This window comes from Dama dama, chromosome 27 (assembly GCF_033118175.1).
Source record: "Dama dama isolate Ldn47 chromosome 27, ASM3311817v1, whole genome shotgun sequence".
NCBI classification, from domain to species: Eukaryota; Metazoa; Chordata; class Mammalia; order Artiodactyla; family Cervidae; genus Dama; species Dama dama.
Genome location: NC_083707.1, coordinates 15763553 through 15780999, shown reverse-complemented (window position 1 = coordinate 15780999; position 17447 = coordinate 15763553). Strand labels below are relative to the sequence as shown.

At 35.6% G+C, this 17447-nt stretch overlaps 1 protein-coding gene across 2 annotated transcripts in view; it reads left to right on the top strand.

Annotated features, from left to right (window-relative positions):
* PIK3C3 (phosphatidylinositol 3-kinase catalytic subunit type 3) overlaps positions 1-17447 on the top strand; it is a 157570-nt gene that overhangs the window by 51799 nt on the left and 88324 nt on the right. For both annotated transcript variants that reach the window (XM_061131258.1, XM_061131257.1), the window contains exons 5-9: positions 2935-3021; positions 5132-5227; positions 7901-7972; positions 11282-11386; positions 12530-12622. In XM_061131258.1, the coding sequence (XP_060987241.1) occupies positions 2935-3021; positions 5132-5227; positions 7901-7972; positions 11282-11386; positions 12530-12622 (453 nt within the window). The remainder of the gene's footprint in view (positions 1-2934; positions 3022-5131; positions 5228-7900; positions 7973-11281; positions 11387-12529; positions 12623-17447) is intronic.

Genomic DNA, 17447 nt, shown 5'->3' with positions numbered 1-17447 from the left:
TGCTCAAATCCATGGTCATTGAGTTGATGATACTGTCTAACCATCTCATCATTGGCTGCCCTCTTCTTTTGCTTTCAGTCTTTCCCAGCATCAGGGTCTTTTCTTACAAATTGGCTCTTGGTATCAGGTGATCAGGTGGCCAAAGTATTGGGGCTTCAACATCAGTCCTTCTGATTAATATTCAGGGTTGATTTTCTTTAGGATTGACTGGTTTGATCTCCTTGCAGTCCAAGGGACTTCTCAAGAGTCTTCTCCAGCACCACAATTAGAAAGCATTCATTCTTTGGCACTTACAGCATTCTTTATGGTCCAACTCTCACATCCACACATGACTACTGGAAAAGCCGTAGCTTTGACTATATGGACCTCTGTTGACAAAGTAATGTCTCTGCTTTTTAATACACTGTGTTTGTCATAGCTTTTCTTCCAAGGGGAAAGTGACTTTTAATTTCATGGCTGTAGTCACTGTTCTCTGTGATTTTGGAGTCCAAGAAAATAAAATCTGTCATTGCTTCCACTTTTTCTCCTTCTATTTGCCATGAAGTGATAGGACCAGATCTTAGTTTTTTTCATGTTTAGTTTCAAGCCAACTGTTTATCTTTGTATTATCTCCATAGTTTTACCTTTTCTTTAGTTGGAGTCATACTGTAGGTAGCCTTTTCAGACTGGCTTCTTTCACTTAGTAATGTGCACTTAAGGTTTCTTGGTGTCTGTTCATGGATTAAAACCTCTTTTTTTTTTTAATTAGAGGATAATTGCTTTATAGTGTTGGGTTGGTTTCTGCCATATATCAGCATGAATCAACTATAGGTATACATATATCCCCTCCGTCTTGAACCTCCCTCCCACCTTCTGCCCTGTGCCACCCTCTAGGTTCTCATAGAGTACTGGCTTGAGCTCCCTGCATTGTACAGCAAATTTCCACTGGCTATCTATTTTTATATGATACCTCCTTTCTTTTTAGTACTGAGTAACATTGTCTGAATGTACCAATTTATCCGTTTACTTACTGAAGGCCATCTGAGTTGTGCCCAAGATTTGGCTATTATAAATAAAGCCATAAAGCTATAAAAATATCCATGTGCACTCTTTTGTGTGGGCATAAGTTTTCAACTCTAGGTAAACACCAAGGAGGGCAATTCCTGGAATGTATGGTAAGAGTCTGTTTAGTTTTGTATAAAGCTGGCACGCTGTCTTCCAAAGCGGCTGTGTATTTTGCGTTCCCCCAAGCAATGAGGAAGAATGCCTATAGCTCTACGTACTCACCTGCAGTTACTGCTGTCAGTTTTCCAAATCTTGGTCATTCTGATAGACGTTTAGTGATTTCTTGTTTTAATTTGCATCTCCCTGATGTCACGTGATGTGCAGCATTTTCATTTAACTATCTGCCATCCATATTTCTTCTTTGGTGAGTTATTAAAATCTTTGGCCCATTTTTTTAATCTGACCACTTGTTTTCTTTTGTTGAGTTTTAAGAGTTCTTCATGTATTTTGGCTAACATTCTTTATCATGGGTCTTTTACAAGTATTTTCTTCCAGTCTATGACTTGCTTTCTCATTCTCTTCACACTGTCTTTCACAGAGAAAAGTTTTTAATTGTAATGAAGTCCAGTTTATCAGTGATTTCTTTCATGGATTGTGCCTTTGGTGTTGTATCTAGAAACCTGTCATCATACCCAAGGTCATTTAGATTTTCTACTATATTATCTGATAGGAGTTTTGTATTTTCTGATTTACATTTAGGCCTGTGATTCATTTTGAATTATCTTTTTGTAGAGGATGTAAGGTCTTTGTCTACATGTATTTGTTTGCATCTGCATGTCCAGTTAGTCCAGCAATACTTGTTGAAATGACTGTTTGCTCCATTTTATTGCCTCTGCTTCTCAGTCAGGGATCTGTGGACTATATTTCTGTGATCTATTTCTGGAATCTATTGTATTTCATTGATCTATTTATTTGCTATTTTGCACACTATCTTGATTACTGGGATTGCTTTGCATCTGTAGGTCAAGTTGGTAAGTACTGACATCTTGACAATATTGAATCTTCTTACCCTCATTGGAGTATCTGTCTATTTATTTAGTTCTTCTTTGATCTTGTTCATCAGAGTTTTGTAGTTTTCCTCATATAGATCTTATACATATTTTCTTAGATTTATATCAACTTTATTTTGGGGGGGTGCTAATATAAATGATTAGCTTATATTATGACATGAGTTTGAACAAGCTTCGGGAGTTGGTGATGGACAGGGAAGCCTGGCTTGCTGCAGTCCATGGGGTCACAGAGTCAGACACGACTGAGCGACTGAACTGAACAGGATATAAATGATTATTGTCCGACTCTTTGGGATCCCATGTACTGTAGCCCACCAGGCTCCTCAGTCCATGGAATTTTCCAGGCAGGAATACTGGAGTGGGTTGCCATTTCTTTCTCCAGGGATCAAACCCAGATCTCCTGTGTCTGCTGCATTGTTAGGTGGATTCTTTACCACTGCGCTGCCTGGAAAGCCCAATGTAAATGATATTGTGTTTTTAATTTCAAGTTTTACTTATTAATTGCTTGCATATAGAAAAGAGATTGACTTTTTATTTGAACCTTGTATCCTCCTTGCTATAATTGCTTATTAATTCCAGGCGGCTTTTTTGTCCATTTTAAAATATTTTCTACATAAATGATTATGTCACCTTTGACTAAAGCATGTATTATTTCTTCCCAGTCTGTTTATTATTTGTTTCCTTTTCCTTGTTTTATTGCATAAGCTTTACTATTCTTTTTTTTTTTTAAGGGGAAAGCAAGTTTATTTAGAGAGATACACATCCTGTAGGTAGAAGGTAGTCTTTCCCAGAAGGTGAGAATGGCCCATTACCATTCTTTATCCTGTTTTCTATGAGATCTGTCTCTTAAAATTTTCTCTATTTTTTTTTTGTTTTTCAGCTCACCAAAGCTCATCGACAAGGTCACATGGTGAAAGTAGATTGGCTGGACAGATTGACATTTAGAGAAATAGAAATGATAAATGAGGTGGGTTGTATCCCTCTTTTATCTTTCAAAATTTTTTGTCCAGAATTTTAAATGAAAAATTGTTTTTAAGAATTATTTATTGTCATGTATCTTTCCTATGTGAGATATTGAGGATAACTTCTAGTTGTGAGTTCTATGCTAATAAGAGGAAAACTTGAGATATCTACCTTTCTTATATTCTAGTGTTCTTCTGAACCCTGAAATAAGTAGTAGATATCTCTGATTCAGATGGTAAAGAATCCTACAGTGCAGGAGACCCGGGTTCAGTGCCTGGGTTGGGAACATCTCTTGGAGAGAGTAATGGATCCCTACTTCAATATTCTTGCCTGCAGAATTCCATGGACAGGAGCCTAGTGGGCCACAGTCAATGGGGTCGCAAAGAGTTGGATACAACTAAGTGACTAACACTTCCCTTTGACTACTTTGCATCATAAATATCATATAAGTGAAGCCCATGTTAAGTTTGATACCTCACTTGTAGATTCTCTCTTTCTCCATATGGCAGTTTATGTTCAAGTTGGATATGTCTGTCAACATAATATCAACACAACATCTTTACTTCAGTTACCTTACGTCGTCGTTAGCAGTTCCTCCCCCCCAGTTAAGATGCTCCTTCTCTTAGGCAGTACATAGTACATGTAGGACTGTGCACACTTAATGAAGTTACATGGTTCAGATAATTTTTGTACTTCCTGATCTTGTGCACTGGTCCTGAATTGGTTTAATTAAGACATGACTTTAGTGAAACTCTTTACAAAATTAGAACAACAAAATTTTCTGTTCATTCGCACTGATATACTAGATGTTGGGCCTAGAGATCAGAAATAGCAATTGTATATTAATCACATTATGAGAGAGGGATAACAATTTTGTGATATATGTAGCTAATAGTGATCAGCATATGGCACAACTGACTTAATTTTTGTTCTCTGAACACTTTTTAGCAGGAGGAAGAGAGAAATTGGTCATTTTATAGTGAACGCTTAGAAAAGTTGAATTTTAGCATTGTGCATTTTTAAAAAATGAATTAGTAATGTCTAACAACAGTTATATTTAGTATGAACACTGGGTATCTTTTCTAAACTTATTCATAATATATTCTCATATACTGAAACTGGAAAAAAAATTTACTGTTTTGAATTTTTATAGTTGTCATGTTCCAAAAACAGTTTAATCGAAATGTTTCTATTCATCACTCACTTACCCCTGGTTTTAGAAAATGTAACGTTAGCACATACCTTGCCCAGCCTTTTTCTCACTCTATCCACACTCTTTAAAAAGATAAGAGGCTAACAGGCCATTACCATTATCATAATGGGCTTATAATATGCTTCATAAAGCTGAACAGTTTTAAGTGACCTTCTTAGATCCTTGTGATCATATAACTATAGATTTAAAGCCATTTTTCAAACTGATTTGGGTTAGAGCTAATCACCCTTTAAGTTTCTTTTTTTTTACTTCATTATTAACATAATATTTGCTTTCTTAAGGGAATACAGTTATACATACAGCCAACATTTTAAATGTTGGGGAAGAATAACTGTTCCCCAGTGTATTTAAAGTTTATTGATAAAAATTTACAAATGATAGCAAGTTATTTTAAGACCATTTATAAATTGTCAAAAACTTGTAAATGTTGTATCTGTTAATCTCAAATGACCTCTGTCCTTAGTTACATAGTTTGTTTTACCTTTGTTTTTGTTATATTAACTTTTATATTTGGATTAGTCCATAGGGTTTAAGAGTGAAATGTTCTTTGCTTAAAATTTTTAGAAATACAAAAATCTTATGTTTTTTTTGAGATAAAATAATTTTCCTGCAAATATATACTAAATACCTTTACAGTGTTATGTAATAAAATTCATACTACTGAAGAAACCAAAAAATTCATTAAGTTTGAGGAAGGAGTTACAAATGAGTAGTAGGCACTTCTGGATAAGGCAGTAGTGAAATAGTAGTAGTGTATAAAAAATAGTGCATTTATAATAATGACATAAACATTTGTTACATTTTAACTTGTATTTGATGGATTCCATGTACTACTGAATTGGGAATAAGAGACAAACTGGTGTTGAAGGAAATCATTTTTCATAATTTTTTTCTTTTTTAGAGTGAAAAACGAAGTTCTAATTTCATGTACTTGATGGTTGAGTTTCGATGTGTCAAGTGTGATGATAAGGAATATGGTATTGTTTATTATGAAAAGGTATTTTCCTTGGAACTGTTTATGGTCTCTAAGGTAGAGGGGAGGGGAAACATTAGAAAAATTACTATTGTTCCTGCTGGGATGAATTATTTGGCTACAGGATGGCAGTAGACAGCTGTCAGCTGCAGCTGTTTTTATATATACAAATCAAATCATTTAGCTAGAACAAGATTACAAAAGTTGATCATTCATGTAATGCATTTCTGGGTTACAGAATTCAATAAATATGCAAGAGATTAAAAACTTTTTGATTAATTGTTCTCTAAACTGGCAAGTAGGACATTAAAGCAATAGCTTCATTAACAATTAGTATCCACTTGAAAAGTAAAAAGAGGGTATCATATTTTTTATGTGTTAGGCTATTGAATGTTAAGGGTATGTTTGTATATAAGTATGTATATAATGTGTTGAAACTGTATATGTGACCCTAAGCATAAGTAAGCTTATGAAAGACCTTTTAAATGTTCATTTATTTATAAAGTACATGCAAAATTAAGAAAACCATGTTATCATTAGTCTGAGTGGTAAAAGTACGCAGTTATGAATTTGCTCTGGTTTGTTCATTACCAAAAGAAAGTGGTTGCGTGTTTGATATCTAGCTACTTGAAAAATATCTGTGCTTTAAATGCTTATTGATGGGTCTTCATTTCAGTACTACAGAAATAATAGTATGTGGAGTTCAAAAACACATAAACTAGACACCTTCTGTTATTGTGAAAGTACTGAGACAAGTGCTTATGAGGATGGTGTAAGTCAGAATCAGTGTGAGGACAGACTTTTGATACATGGCATAATAGAATAATATTTCTTCCATCATAGAGCTAAGTTGTTCGTAAGAAGTAGTGCTTTGAAATTGCATTTACATGTTAGTGTTATTTGTTAAAGTTGTCAACGAGTGATTTTTTTTTTTTAAATACATGGTTTATAGCTGTTAAATTACTATTTGAAAGATGTTTTCATAATGAAGGTTTAGGATTTGTATAGTTAGTTTGTGATCATTTTTCTGGTACTTTGCAAGGTTATATATATATATATATATATTTTTTTTTTTTTCCCCTTTATCTTTAGAAAAAAGATACCTTTTTTTACCCCTTCCTTTAGAAAAAAGGTTAGAAAAAGTTAACTTGTTTCAGCTTTTTATTTTATAAATTATATTCTCTGGGGGAGGGAAAAAAGATAGGAAGTTAAACTATTTAACACTGTTTATTCATTAGAAAAACTGTTAAAAAGAAAGGGTAATGTATGTGAGTGAAATTGTTTTGTTACCAATACATTTTAATAAAATCACGTTTTTAATTTTTAATATATGCAATTTCATTAAAAGCAATATTTCCCACCCATATGGAGTTTATATTGCAAAAGCATGCTAATGGTGATGGTATTTTCAAACACTGGAGATGTGAAGGATCTTTTGAAAGATAGCTTTGATAATAGATGAAATAATAACAGAATAGAAATTAGAAGAATTTCAAGTATTTTTGAAAAGGTTCTTGACCCCTTTCTAACTGCTTCTTGAAAATTGCCCATAAATTAATGCCTGTCTACCTTTCCTGTCATATTTCCACTTAGTGTAAAGATTGCTGGGCCAGTGCATTGACTCTAATGGAAATAGACTTTCTTGTCACCTGTCTTCTGTGACAGATAGCCTTAGTGAAGATTACTTGTCACAGTTGGGTTGATAAATGTGTTTTTTGGTGTTGTGACTGAGAACCAGCCTGTTAAACAACAGCTGTGGGAATTTGTGGTTTTCTCTAAGACTCAATTACTGAACCTAAAGTAAAGTCACAATACTCCCCCTCTTTCAGTCTCCCCTGATTTTGTTACACATATGTAAAATTGAAAATATACTAGCATTTGGAAGTTGACAGAAAAATTTGATGCTAGGCATACAATTGTGAGGAAATGAGTTTCAACCTAAATTAGTTTACCCTTTTCCAGGATGTATGCAGTGACATTTATTAGGCCAAATTACCTTTCTTCCCTGAATTGGGTAAAAATAAAAGCCAGAGTTCTTCAAAAATGATAATGCCAACAAAATAAGACAGTTTTATTTCATAAGAATTGATTCTTGTTATTCTAGCTTGCATGGTGTTGAGTAAGTGTCCTCTGAGAAGCAATATTGCTGAGTTTCTAGTTGGGTATAACTTTGAGTAATGTTGACCCACATGTAAAAGTCTACTTTTCTGAGTGGAACTTAATTGTGGTAATTTGAAAAATTACCAAAATCTGCTAAGTGATTTTTGCAAATAATGTGACACATCCATTGTGCCATATTTTAATTATACTCTTTGATTTTTTGTTCTGAGTTTTAAAATTAGGACATATTATTTTGACTTAGTCATTATAAACAAAGTTTAAAACAAAATCCTGACAAAGATAATCTACTAATTTTCCAGACATTATATCTCTAATAACTATATAATGCAGGTTTTTTTATTGTTAAATTTTATTTTCTCAAAATATTTCATCAGCAACAGAAGATAACAAATGGATATGTATGTATAGCAAATGAATTTAAAATATAGCTGAAAGATGATAATTTTTTAAAAGGAGGGATGATGTTATTTAAAATTTAAAATACATTAGAGTACACATGCTCACGTATTGTCTCTTGCCATTTGGTTAAATATATATATGTATGTATTTTTTTGAACTTGTTGCATTGTGATCCAGGATGGTGATGAGTCATCTCCAATTTTAACAAGCTTTGAGATAGTGAAAGTTCCTGACCCTCAGATGTCTATGGTGAGTCACTGTCAAATTTCTAATGAAAGTTCTTTTCCCCAGACTGATTATGACTTATATCCACCTCATATACTTTCTAAAAAGTGTATCTGTAACTTCATTGGTTATTAAAAATGAATAATAAATTCACTTCAGCCATATGGAATCAGATTCAAATGGAATATTTATAAGAAATACTACCTTATCATAAAGCTTGGATAATGCAGTGTTGGTAAACCATTTTATTTTAATTATTGAAAGAGCTGTAGAATGTGATCTTGAAATAAGATTTGGAGAAACAAGTATTTGAAAGATTGTCCTCATAATAGAAGGGGAATTTATTTATACCAGAAGGTAACAGTAAGATCAGTGGTTAAAAATTTTAGGGAGATTGATTTTAGTGAAAAATAGGGAAGTTACCCGAATTGTTCAGTTTGGATTATGGTTTCTTGGATGATTTTGAGATACCTGCTTATGAATTGTTGAGATGACAGCTCTCTCAGGAATAAGAAAGAGGAAGAATTCTTACTTTGTACCAGATGTTTAATTTGATGACTTCAGATTTAGAAAGTTCCAGAAAAAAATCCTTTTTGACAGCACAATATAAACTATGATATTCACACTTAGAATTCATTTATGTTACTCTGAACTATTTTATTCTTATTTTACACATTTCTAATTAGACTAATTACCTTCCTAATCAGAGCAAAATAGATTGAAAGTAATACTTTGGAAGATGGAAACATGATGATTAGCGTAAATACAGGTCACTAGAGCAGGAAGTAATGGCTGAGGGCCTAACTTCAAAGGAAGAAATGGGGAAAGGGGAATAAAAATTTGGAAGAAAAAGATCACTTGGGAATTGTAGAAACAAACATCTAAGTACTTCTCCCGTTCCCAAGCCTCGCATAATAAAATAGAGTGGTTTAACTAAACCATAATAAATAGGTTTAGTTCAGTTCAGTCACTCAGTTGCATCCTACTCTTTGCTACCCCATGAACTGCAGCACGCCAGGCCTCCCTGTCCATCACCAACTCCTGGAGTTCACCCAAACCCATGTCCATCGAGTTGGTAATGCCATCCAACCATCTCATCCTCTGTCGTCCCCTTCTCCTCCTGCCCTCAATCTTTCCTAGCATCAGGGTCTTCCCAAATGATTCAGCTCTTCGCATCAGGTGGCCAAAGTATTGGAGTTTCAGTTTCATCAGTCCCACCAATGAACACCCAGGACTGATTTCCTTTAGGATGGACTGGTTGGATCTCCTTGCAGTCCAACGGACTCTCAAGAGTCTTCTCCAACACCACAGTTCAAAAGCATCAATTCTTCGGTGCTCAGTTTTCTTTATAGTCCAACTCTCACATCCATACTTGACCACTGGAAAAACGATAGCCTTGACTAGACAGACCTTTGTTGACAAAGTAATGTCTCTGCTTTTCAATATGCTGTCTAGGTTGGTCATAACCTTCCTTCCAAGGAGTAACTGTCTTTTAATTTCATGTCTGCAGTCACCATCTGCAGTGATTTTGGAGCCCAGAAAAATAAAGTCAGCCACTGTTTCAATAGATCTAAAATGGATACTGAGTTTTCATTATAAGATCAAATTGTCTTTTACATTGTGGATATAGGAAACACATAAAGAGTTACCTTCAAAATGGATGAGTGTATACAAATTTTGTCATATTGGAACCATATTACTTTCATGTAGCTTGTACCAAAATGTCAGGTAAATGAGAGGTCTGTTTATTTAGTGTGTTTTTTCCTAAATGCTCATCAACAATTACAGGTTAATTAAAAAAATCAAAAATGTTAGACCTCTATTAAATTTTTTTAGTTTTAAATGCAATTGAGAAAGGACAAAACAAAAGATATTTTTAAAAAAGCGAGGTACCCTTATCTGCTGTGTTAAAAAAATTTAATTTGTAGCCATTAGTATTAACTAAATAGAGGAATATAGCAAACTTTGAGTACCACCAAGCTGGTTTATCCCTGTATCAGACAATAAAACAGACTGTGTAAGTGTGATACTAGCATATGTACATATACACATAGACTGATAAAACTGTCTAAAAATCCCAGAAATAAGTCCAAGTACATAAGGAAATTGATAAAGGTGACTTTTCATCACTGGAGCATAGTGCTGGGGAAGAGCCATTTAGAAAAAGATAAAATTACCATACCATACATTACCTCACACCATACATAAGGAAAAACTCCAAATGAATCAGGGATTTAAATATTATAAAATGGATCCTAACTGGATCCTAACTGTTCATTGGAAGGACTGATGTTGAAGCTGAAACTCCAATACTTTGGCCACCTCATGCGAAGAGTTGACTCATTTGAAAAGACCCTGGTGCTGGGAAAGGTTGAGGGCAGAAGGAGAAGGGGATGACAGAGGATGAGAGGATTTGATGGCATCACCGAGTCAATGCACATGGGTTTGGGTGGACTCCAGGAGTTGGTGATGGACAGGGAGGCCTGGAATGCCACGGTTCATGGGGTCACAAAGAGTCGGACACGACTGAGCAACTGAACTGAACTGGTACTTTACTGTCAGTGTAGGTGAGGACTTATAAAGCTGAGTCAAAATCCAGAGGCAACAAAAGAAATGATTGGTAAATTCGACTATGTTAAAAAAAGTTTGCATGGCAAAAACACCATAACAAAGTCAAAAGACAGTTGACAAACTGGGAGAAACTATTTGTGACATACATCACAAAGGGCTGCGTATCTAGTATGTCAAAACTCTTAATACTGAAGAGTAAAGGACCAAAAATCCAATTGCAAATTAGGAAAAATACATGAACAGGCAATTCATACATGTAAAAATGAATAAAATAAGGTCTCTTTAAGCAACAGTAGTGTGTTCAAATCTTATTATGATTTTGGCCGTAGATAATATAGTCAAGCATTTGGTCATTGTCACTGCGCTAGGTTATTACTGGCAGTTTAAGGTGATAGTATGATTATATCACAAAGTTACTAGTTACTCCTAGGAAAAGGGAGCTTTAGTCTGGGTTGCCAAGGGAGATTTTTGGAGTGAAGGTGACATTTGGTTGGCTAGACTAAAACCTTGAATACAATGAGGAGTTAAAACAAGGACCTGGGATGGCATGCGCATGTGGACCAGTACTTGGTGAAGCATACGCAAGCTTACTTAGCTTTCCCTGTCACCACAAGATACAGAGGAGACTACAGTTGTAACAAGAAGAAAATAGTCAGTATTATAAACTGGTCTTAAGTAACTATTTGCTTTTTTTGAGTGACTATTGAAACTGATTATTGGTGAAATTTATATTGTTGGTTAATGTTTTTAAATAATTTATAGGAGAATTTAGTTGAGAGCAAACATCACAAACTTGCCCGGAGTTTAAGAAGTGGACCTTCTGACCACGATCTCAAACCTAATGCTGCCACAAGAGATCAGCTAAATGTAAGAGCATTTAAAAAATATTAATGTAAAAATAATTGAGTGGCTATTTTGATTGCAGCTCATGTGATAGCACATCACTTAAAAGTGATTCAGATGCAGGTTAATGAATCCTATGTAGTTCCAACAGCTTAACATTTCTGTCGTTCTGTATCATTTTGGGGCTTTCAGGAACTATGTTAGCCCTAGAGACAGAGCTACAAATAGTATGTCTTCTTAATATAGTATTCTTAGAAACTGGCCCTAAGATACATTGTCTAAGAGAGGTCTCCTGTTGGCTTAACAAGAGAAAGTGAAGTGAAAGTGAAAGTTGCTCAGTGGAGTAAACTCTCTGTGACCCCATGGACTATGGAATTCTCCAGACCAGAATACTGAAATGGGTAGCCTTTCCCTTCTCCAGGGTATCTTCCCAACCCAAGGATTGAACCCAGGTCTGCCCACATTGTGGGTGGATTCTTTACCAGCTGAGCCTCAAGGGAAGCCCAGGAATACTAGAGTGGGTAGCCTATTCCTTCTCTAGCAGATCTTCCTCACCCAGGAATCAAACCGGGGTCTCCTGCATTGCAGGCAGATTCTTCACCAACTGAGCTATCAAGGGAACCCATTAACAAGAGAAAAGTTTATTGTGGTTTTTTGTTTTGAGTTTTTTTTCCTTTTCTTGTGTGTGTGTTAGTGGGGGCTTTTTCCTCCCTCATTTTTATTTTTTTATTTTTTTTAACTCTTTATACAAATTTAAGGGTTACTTTCCATTTATAGTTATTACAAATCGTTCTCTCTGTTCCCATGCTGTACAGTACGCCCTTGAGCCTATCTTGCAGGCAGTAGTTTGGTGGGGTGAGACTTTGGTTATTTGGGTTTGTTGTGTTTTTAACAGAAGTAAGTTAGCTCTGTAACAACATACTCTTTTATGTGAGGCTTAACTTTTATTTATCTTTTTCTCCCTTCACACTCTTAACAATGTCCTTTTTGAACTGATAGGTACAGCAGATTTATGTCTTACTTAGCTTCATGTACATTTTCCTTTTTTCTGTAGTAATTACAGATATATTTAAATGAATGGAAAATTTTAAATGAAATGGAAATAGATAGCAGGCTTTTTTTTTTTTTTTTAATTTGACTAAGTGGTTCTTTTTTTCTTTGTTTTAGATTATTGTGAGTTATCCACCAACCAAGCAACTTACATATGAAGAACAAGATCTTGTATGGAAGTTTAGATATTATCTTACTAATCAAGAAAAAGTGAGTTTCTTGAATATTTTCATATATCAAATTTATCTATAAACTTTGTTGCTAATGAGCAAAACCGTCACAGAAATACAGACTAATTGTCAACTTTTTATTAAAATGTTTCTAGAGCAATATATGTTGCTCCATTTCTTAAAAATTATGAAACTATACACACAAAGACACATGTACCTCTTTGTTGATGTGTGGAGAGTGTCTAAATGGATTAAGTCAGATTCGGGTTCAGTTTCCAGCACTGCAGCTTACTCTTTCTGGGTAAGGTGAAGCAGATTTCTTTGGGAGCTTTGTTTCCTCATTTTACTAATTATGACAGCCCTTCTTCACAGGTGAGATAATACACATGAATAACCCAGTTGAGTCCTTAGTGCATAGTAGGTGCAGAGTTAAATGTTGACTCACTTCTGTCTTCTCTCTTTTCATAGAAGTAAATTAGTTCTGTGAAAACATACTTTTTTATATGAGGCTTAACTTTTGCCTCTTTGGGCCTGGGTGGCTGGCAAAGAGCTGTAGAATTCTGGAGATGTGGCTAGTGAGAGAGGATGAGAACTATAATCTGAAATGATGAATTGGTAGAATGGCATCGAGCGTGAGATGAGGGTAGAGAGGGTAGGTCAGAACTACACATTGCCTTCCATACTGAAGCTACGGAGTAAATAAAGTTTCCTTCTGGGCTCACTGAAATCATTCCTTTCATGTGCACCTCAGCTACCTGGGGCCAGTATCCGATGAGAGAGAGAATTGTGATGAAGTAGTCAGTACTAGGGGGCCTTCCCAGGTGGCACTAGTGACAAAGAACCCCGCCTGCCAATTCAGGAGACCTAAGAGATGCGGGAAGATATTCTGGAGGAGGGCATGACAACCTACTCCAGTATTCTTACTTGGAGAATCCCCTGGACAGGGGAGCCTGGCGGGGCTACAGTTCATAGGATTGCAAAGAGTCTGACACGACTGAAGCGACTTAGCACACACAGTCAGTACTCGACTGGAGTATAGAGACTTAGTTTTGAGGCTTATGGTTTATTGCTGTTTATTGTCATGAAGAAGCTTTTTGACTACTTTAGCTTCCTCACATTTAATATGAGTTGATTCAGTTATAGTGAACTTTAAGTCTCTTTTAGTTTATGTTGTGTTGTGGGCTTAGTCGCTCAGTCCTGTGTGAATCTTTGTGACCCCATGTTCTGTAACCCGCCAGGCTCCTCTGTCCGTGGGATTCTTCAGGCCAGAATACTTGAGTGGGTAGCCATTTCCTCCTCCAGGGGATCTGTGTGACCCAGGGATCGAACCTGCGTCTCCTGCACTGTAGGTGGATTCTTTACCACTGAGCCATCAGAGATTTGTCTTGCTTCTTCCATGGGAGCCTTGAGGAACAGCTATAAATACAGGTGTAGCTTTGCTAGGTGGTCCACTCACTTCTTGCTGTGTGGCCTGGTTCCTTATAGGCCACGGACCGGTACCAGTCCATGGCCTGGGGATTGGATACAAATCCAGTTACAGCTCATTTTAACTCTTCAGCTTTTCTTTTCTATCTTTTATTGATGCCTTGAGAAATTCTTTGTGGATGAACCATACTCATTCTCTTTTACATCTATAATAAGAGTGAGAGAGGAATTTTAAGTTTGCTGTAGCTTTTGAGTGTTATTCTTTTTATCCCTGCAAGGAAAGGAAAGAATCATCAACAGAAGCACAGATTTGTGATTTTTGTGTTTTTTAAAAAAAAGTGAGTTAGTATCATAATACTCTACTAAATGAAGAATAACTTTATTCACAGAAATTGCATCTTGAATGCAGTTTTTTTGTCTAAAAATAAACAGCAAGATATTGAATTAAACCTGTTAGAATGTATAGGTTCAAGAATCACAGATTTGCAAAGCAGAACTCCCTTAGATAGAAAAACTTCCAAGGAAAATTGTTTAAACAAGTTGTCACTTCCCCCTGAAATTCAGTTACCTCTAGGTATGTGTAAAAGAAATAAAATGCTTACATGATATAAAGTATTTGACAGATTTCATTTAACTAGTTGATTTCAAGTTTTTAAAAGGTAGGTGATGAAACTTCAATTCACAGGACATATTATAGAGTTCTTATGATCACTAGAGTAAGGTGAATGCTATTTTTTTACTATTTGGAAGCACTTTTCAGAAAATCGAATATATATTGTTCTTGAAATGACCAAAGGAATTATTCACATAGCCACATTTGTATCTTTGTAATAATTTAAAATGGGTTTTGTAGAAAATAAATACTCTCTACCACTGTCCCTTAATTTATTTATAAAAGAAATTCGCTCAATGCCAGTTTCTCAGGAACTGTGATTTAGGTTATTTGACATTTGAGCCCTAAGGCTGAAAAAGATTTCTAGCAAGAAAGCAGTGCTCAGGAAACAAGTTAGTGGAAATTGGTTCTTACAAAGTTATATTTCTTATTTATTTTTTAATTAAATTTGTTCTTTCCACCTATTTTTTCCTAAATGACCTGCCTTAAGTATTTCAGATAAAAGCCCTCTAGTCTAGACTTAATGTTGCACCTGAAAAGTTCATAGTAATAAGTTTGTTCAATAAAATCAGTTAAATTTATAAAGTATTTTTACTTTTTTTTATGAAGTATTTTTAAATTTATGGTCCATAGACGTACAAAGTGACTCGTTTTTGTGGAACCAAAAGTGTGAATATTATAACTTTCTGAATTCAGCTTTTAACATGGTAAATGTCCTTTCTTCTTGTGGAAATGTTAAAGATAACCATCATATTACTATCTTTCTACTATGCTTAGGGAACAAAACAGTAGGAATAGTCATATGGTGAAGGTGATGTGATGCAGACAGACTGCGCTTCTGAGGCTGCTTTTGAGACAGTGACATCAGGACAGTAGTCCTACTTGTGTCTCTTGGCAAGATGCTGATGGCATACCATGGCATAAATGAACTCAGTTCAGCACACAATTGGTATCAGCTCTTGGCCTAGTGTTATTTAAGGCTCTGGGCTTTGAGATACTATGTCACTATAAATTTCATATAGATTAAAATTGTTTGGGTGTGCCTGCTAAATCTCTTCGGTTATATCTGACTCTTTGCAACCCTATGGACTGAAGCCCACCAGGCTTCTCTGTCTGTGGGATTCTCTAGGCAAGAATACTGGAGTGGACTGCCATGCCCTTCTCCAGGGGATCTGCCTGGCCCAGATTGTCTGGGGGAAAAGATAATTATAGATAACCTAAATGGAGAAGTATAGGATGGTAACTGATAAAGGGTCCTTGTCTCATTAGTTAGTAGTTAGGTAATTACTAGAATAGTGATGTGAAGGAGAACAAGATTAATGTGCTGTGATATGAGGGAGGTTTTACAGAAATAAGATTGGTCCTAAAGTTTGAACAAACTTTAGTGGTCATTCTTATTTGATGATCGTTTTTCATGGGAAAGAAAACCATGAGTAAGAGTGTTAGGTTTGGGAGAGAGAAATGTTTATATGAAATGTTCTTTAAATAGAAAAGATGGAGTCAGACTGTAATGAGCCTTGAATTCTATGATTCAAAGTTGAGTATCACTCGCAAAAGGAAACCCGTAAAGCCAAGAATGTATCTTAACAAGTGATGTTTTAAGGAAGATGAACCAGGTAGATTGGAGCAGAGCTGACAGTGAAGAAAGAGACATAATTAGGAGGTTCATATATGGATTTTGAGAGCTGTATTGGAGGGCAGAGGAAGGAGACGAAAATATATAAAATTACTTGGAGGTAATTGCCAAGAATTAGTCCTGAGCACCTGAAATAAAGAAATATGGCAAGTGAAAATATCAGGATAAGGAGATATATTGGTTTTGAATTTTCTGAATTTATAATATTAAAATAGCTGTGATATGGTGATACAATAAGAAATAATATATTTGATCTTCATCTCTGGTTACTAACACAGAGTTTCTAAAACCCTAGGAATTTCTTGAGTGGTAGGAATGAGAAGAGCATCTTTTGTTTTTCAAAATAAGCCCTTTTCAACTATACCTGTATTTATGCTAAGGAGGTGACTCTTGGAGATGGGAGGCTCATCACCAAAAGAGCTGCAGTTTTGATTAGAGGGTTGGAACTTTCAGCTCTACCTTTGACCTCTAGAGATGAAGCAGGGATAGGGGATTGGATAGAGGCTGGGACTTGAGCTAGAACCCAAGAATAGTTAATGATTTAATCAGTTGTGCCTGTGTAATGGGATCTCTGGAAACCTGTAACAATGGAGTTCATAGAGCTTCTGGGTTGGTGAGTGCCTCCATATGCCAGGAGGTTGCATCCCTAACTATGGGGACAGATGAAGCTCCTGTGCTTGGGACCCTTCCGGACCTCACCTAGTGTGTTTCTTCACCTGGTTATTCATTTATATATTTTATAATAAACCAGCAATAATAAGTAAACTAGTACCCTCGGTTCTTTGAGTCATTATAGCAACTATTGAGCCTGAGGAAGATCAGCCATGGGAACCCCCAGTATGTGTCCTTGTTGGTCTGAAGTCTGGGTACCTGAGGACCCAATGTTTGCTCTTAGCATCTGAGATGGGAAGCAGTCTTGCACTGAGTTCTGCACTGAGTATCAGAATTCAGTTGAGTTGCAGGATACTCAGTGTCTGCAGAGAATTAGGGTGTCAGAAGTGTCTTGAGCAGAACAGGTTTTCCTGTTCTACATTTTGGAAATGTAGAAATTTCCAAAAATCGAGTTGGTAGAAGTTAATAGTAGAAATATATATGATAAGTAGTGTTTGCAGCTCTGCAGTGTGATCATGATTCTAAAAGTAGGAGATAACAATGAGGTGATTCTAAGATCAGAAAGGAGGTTAACAAAAT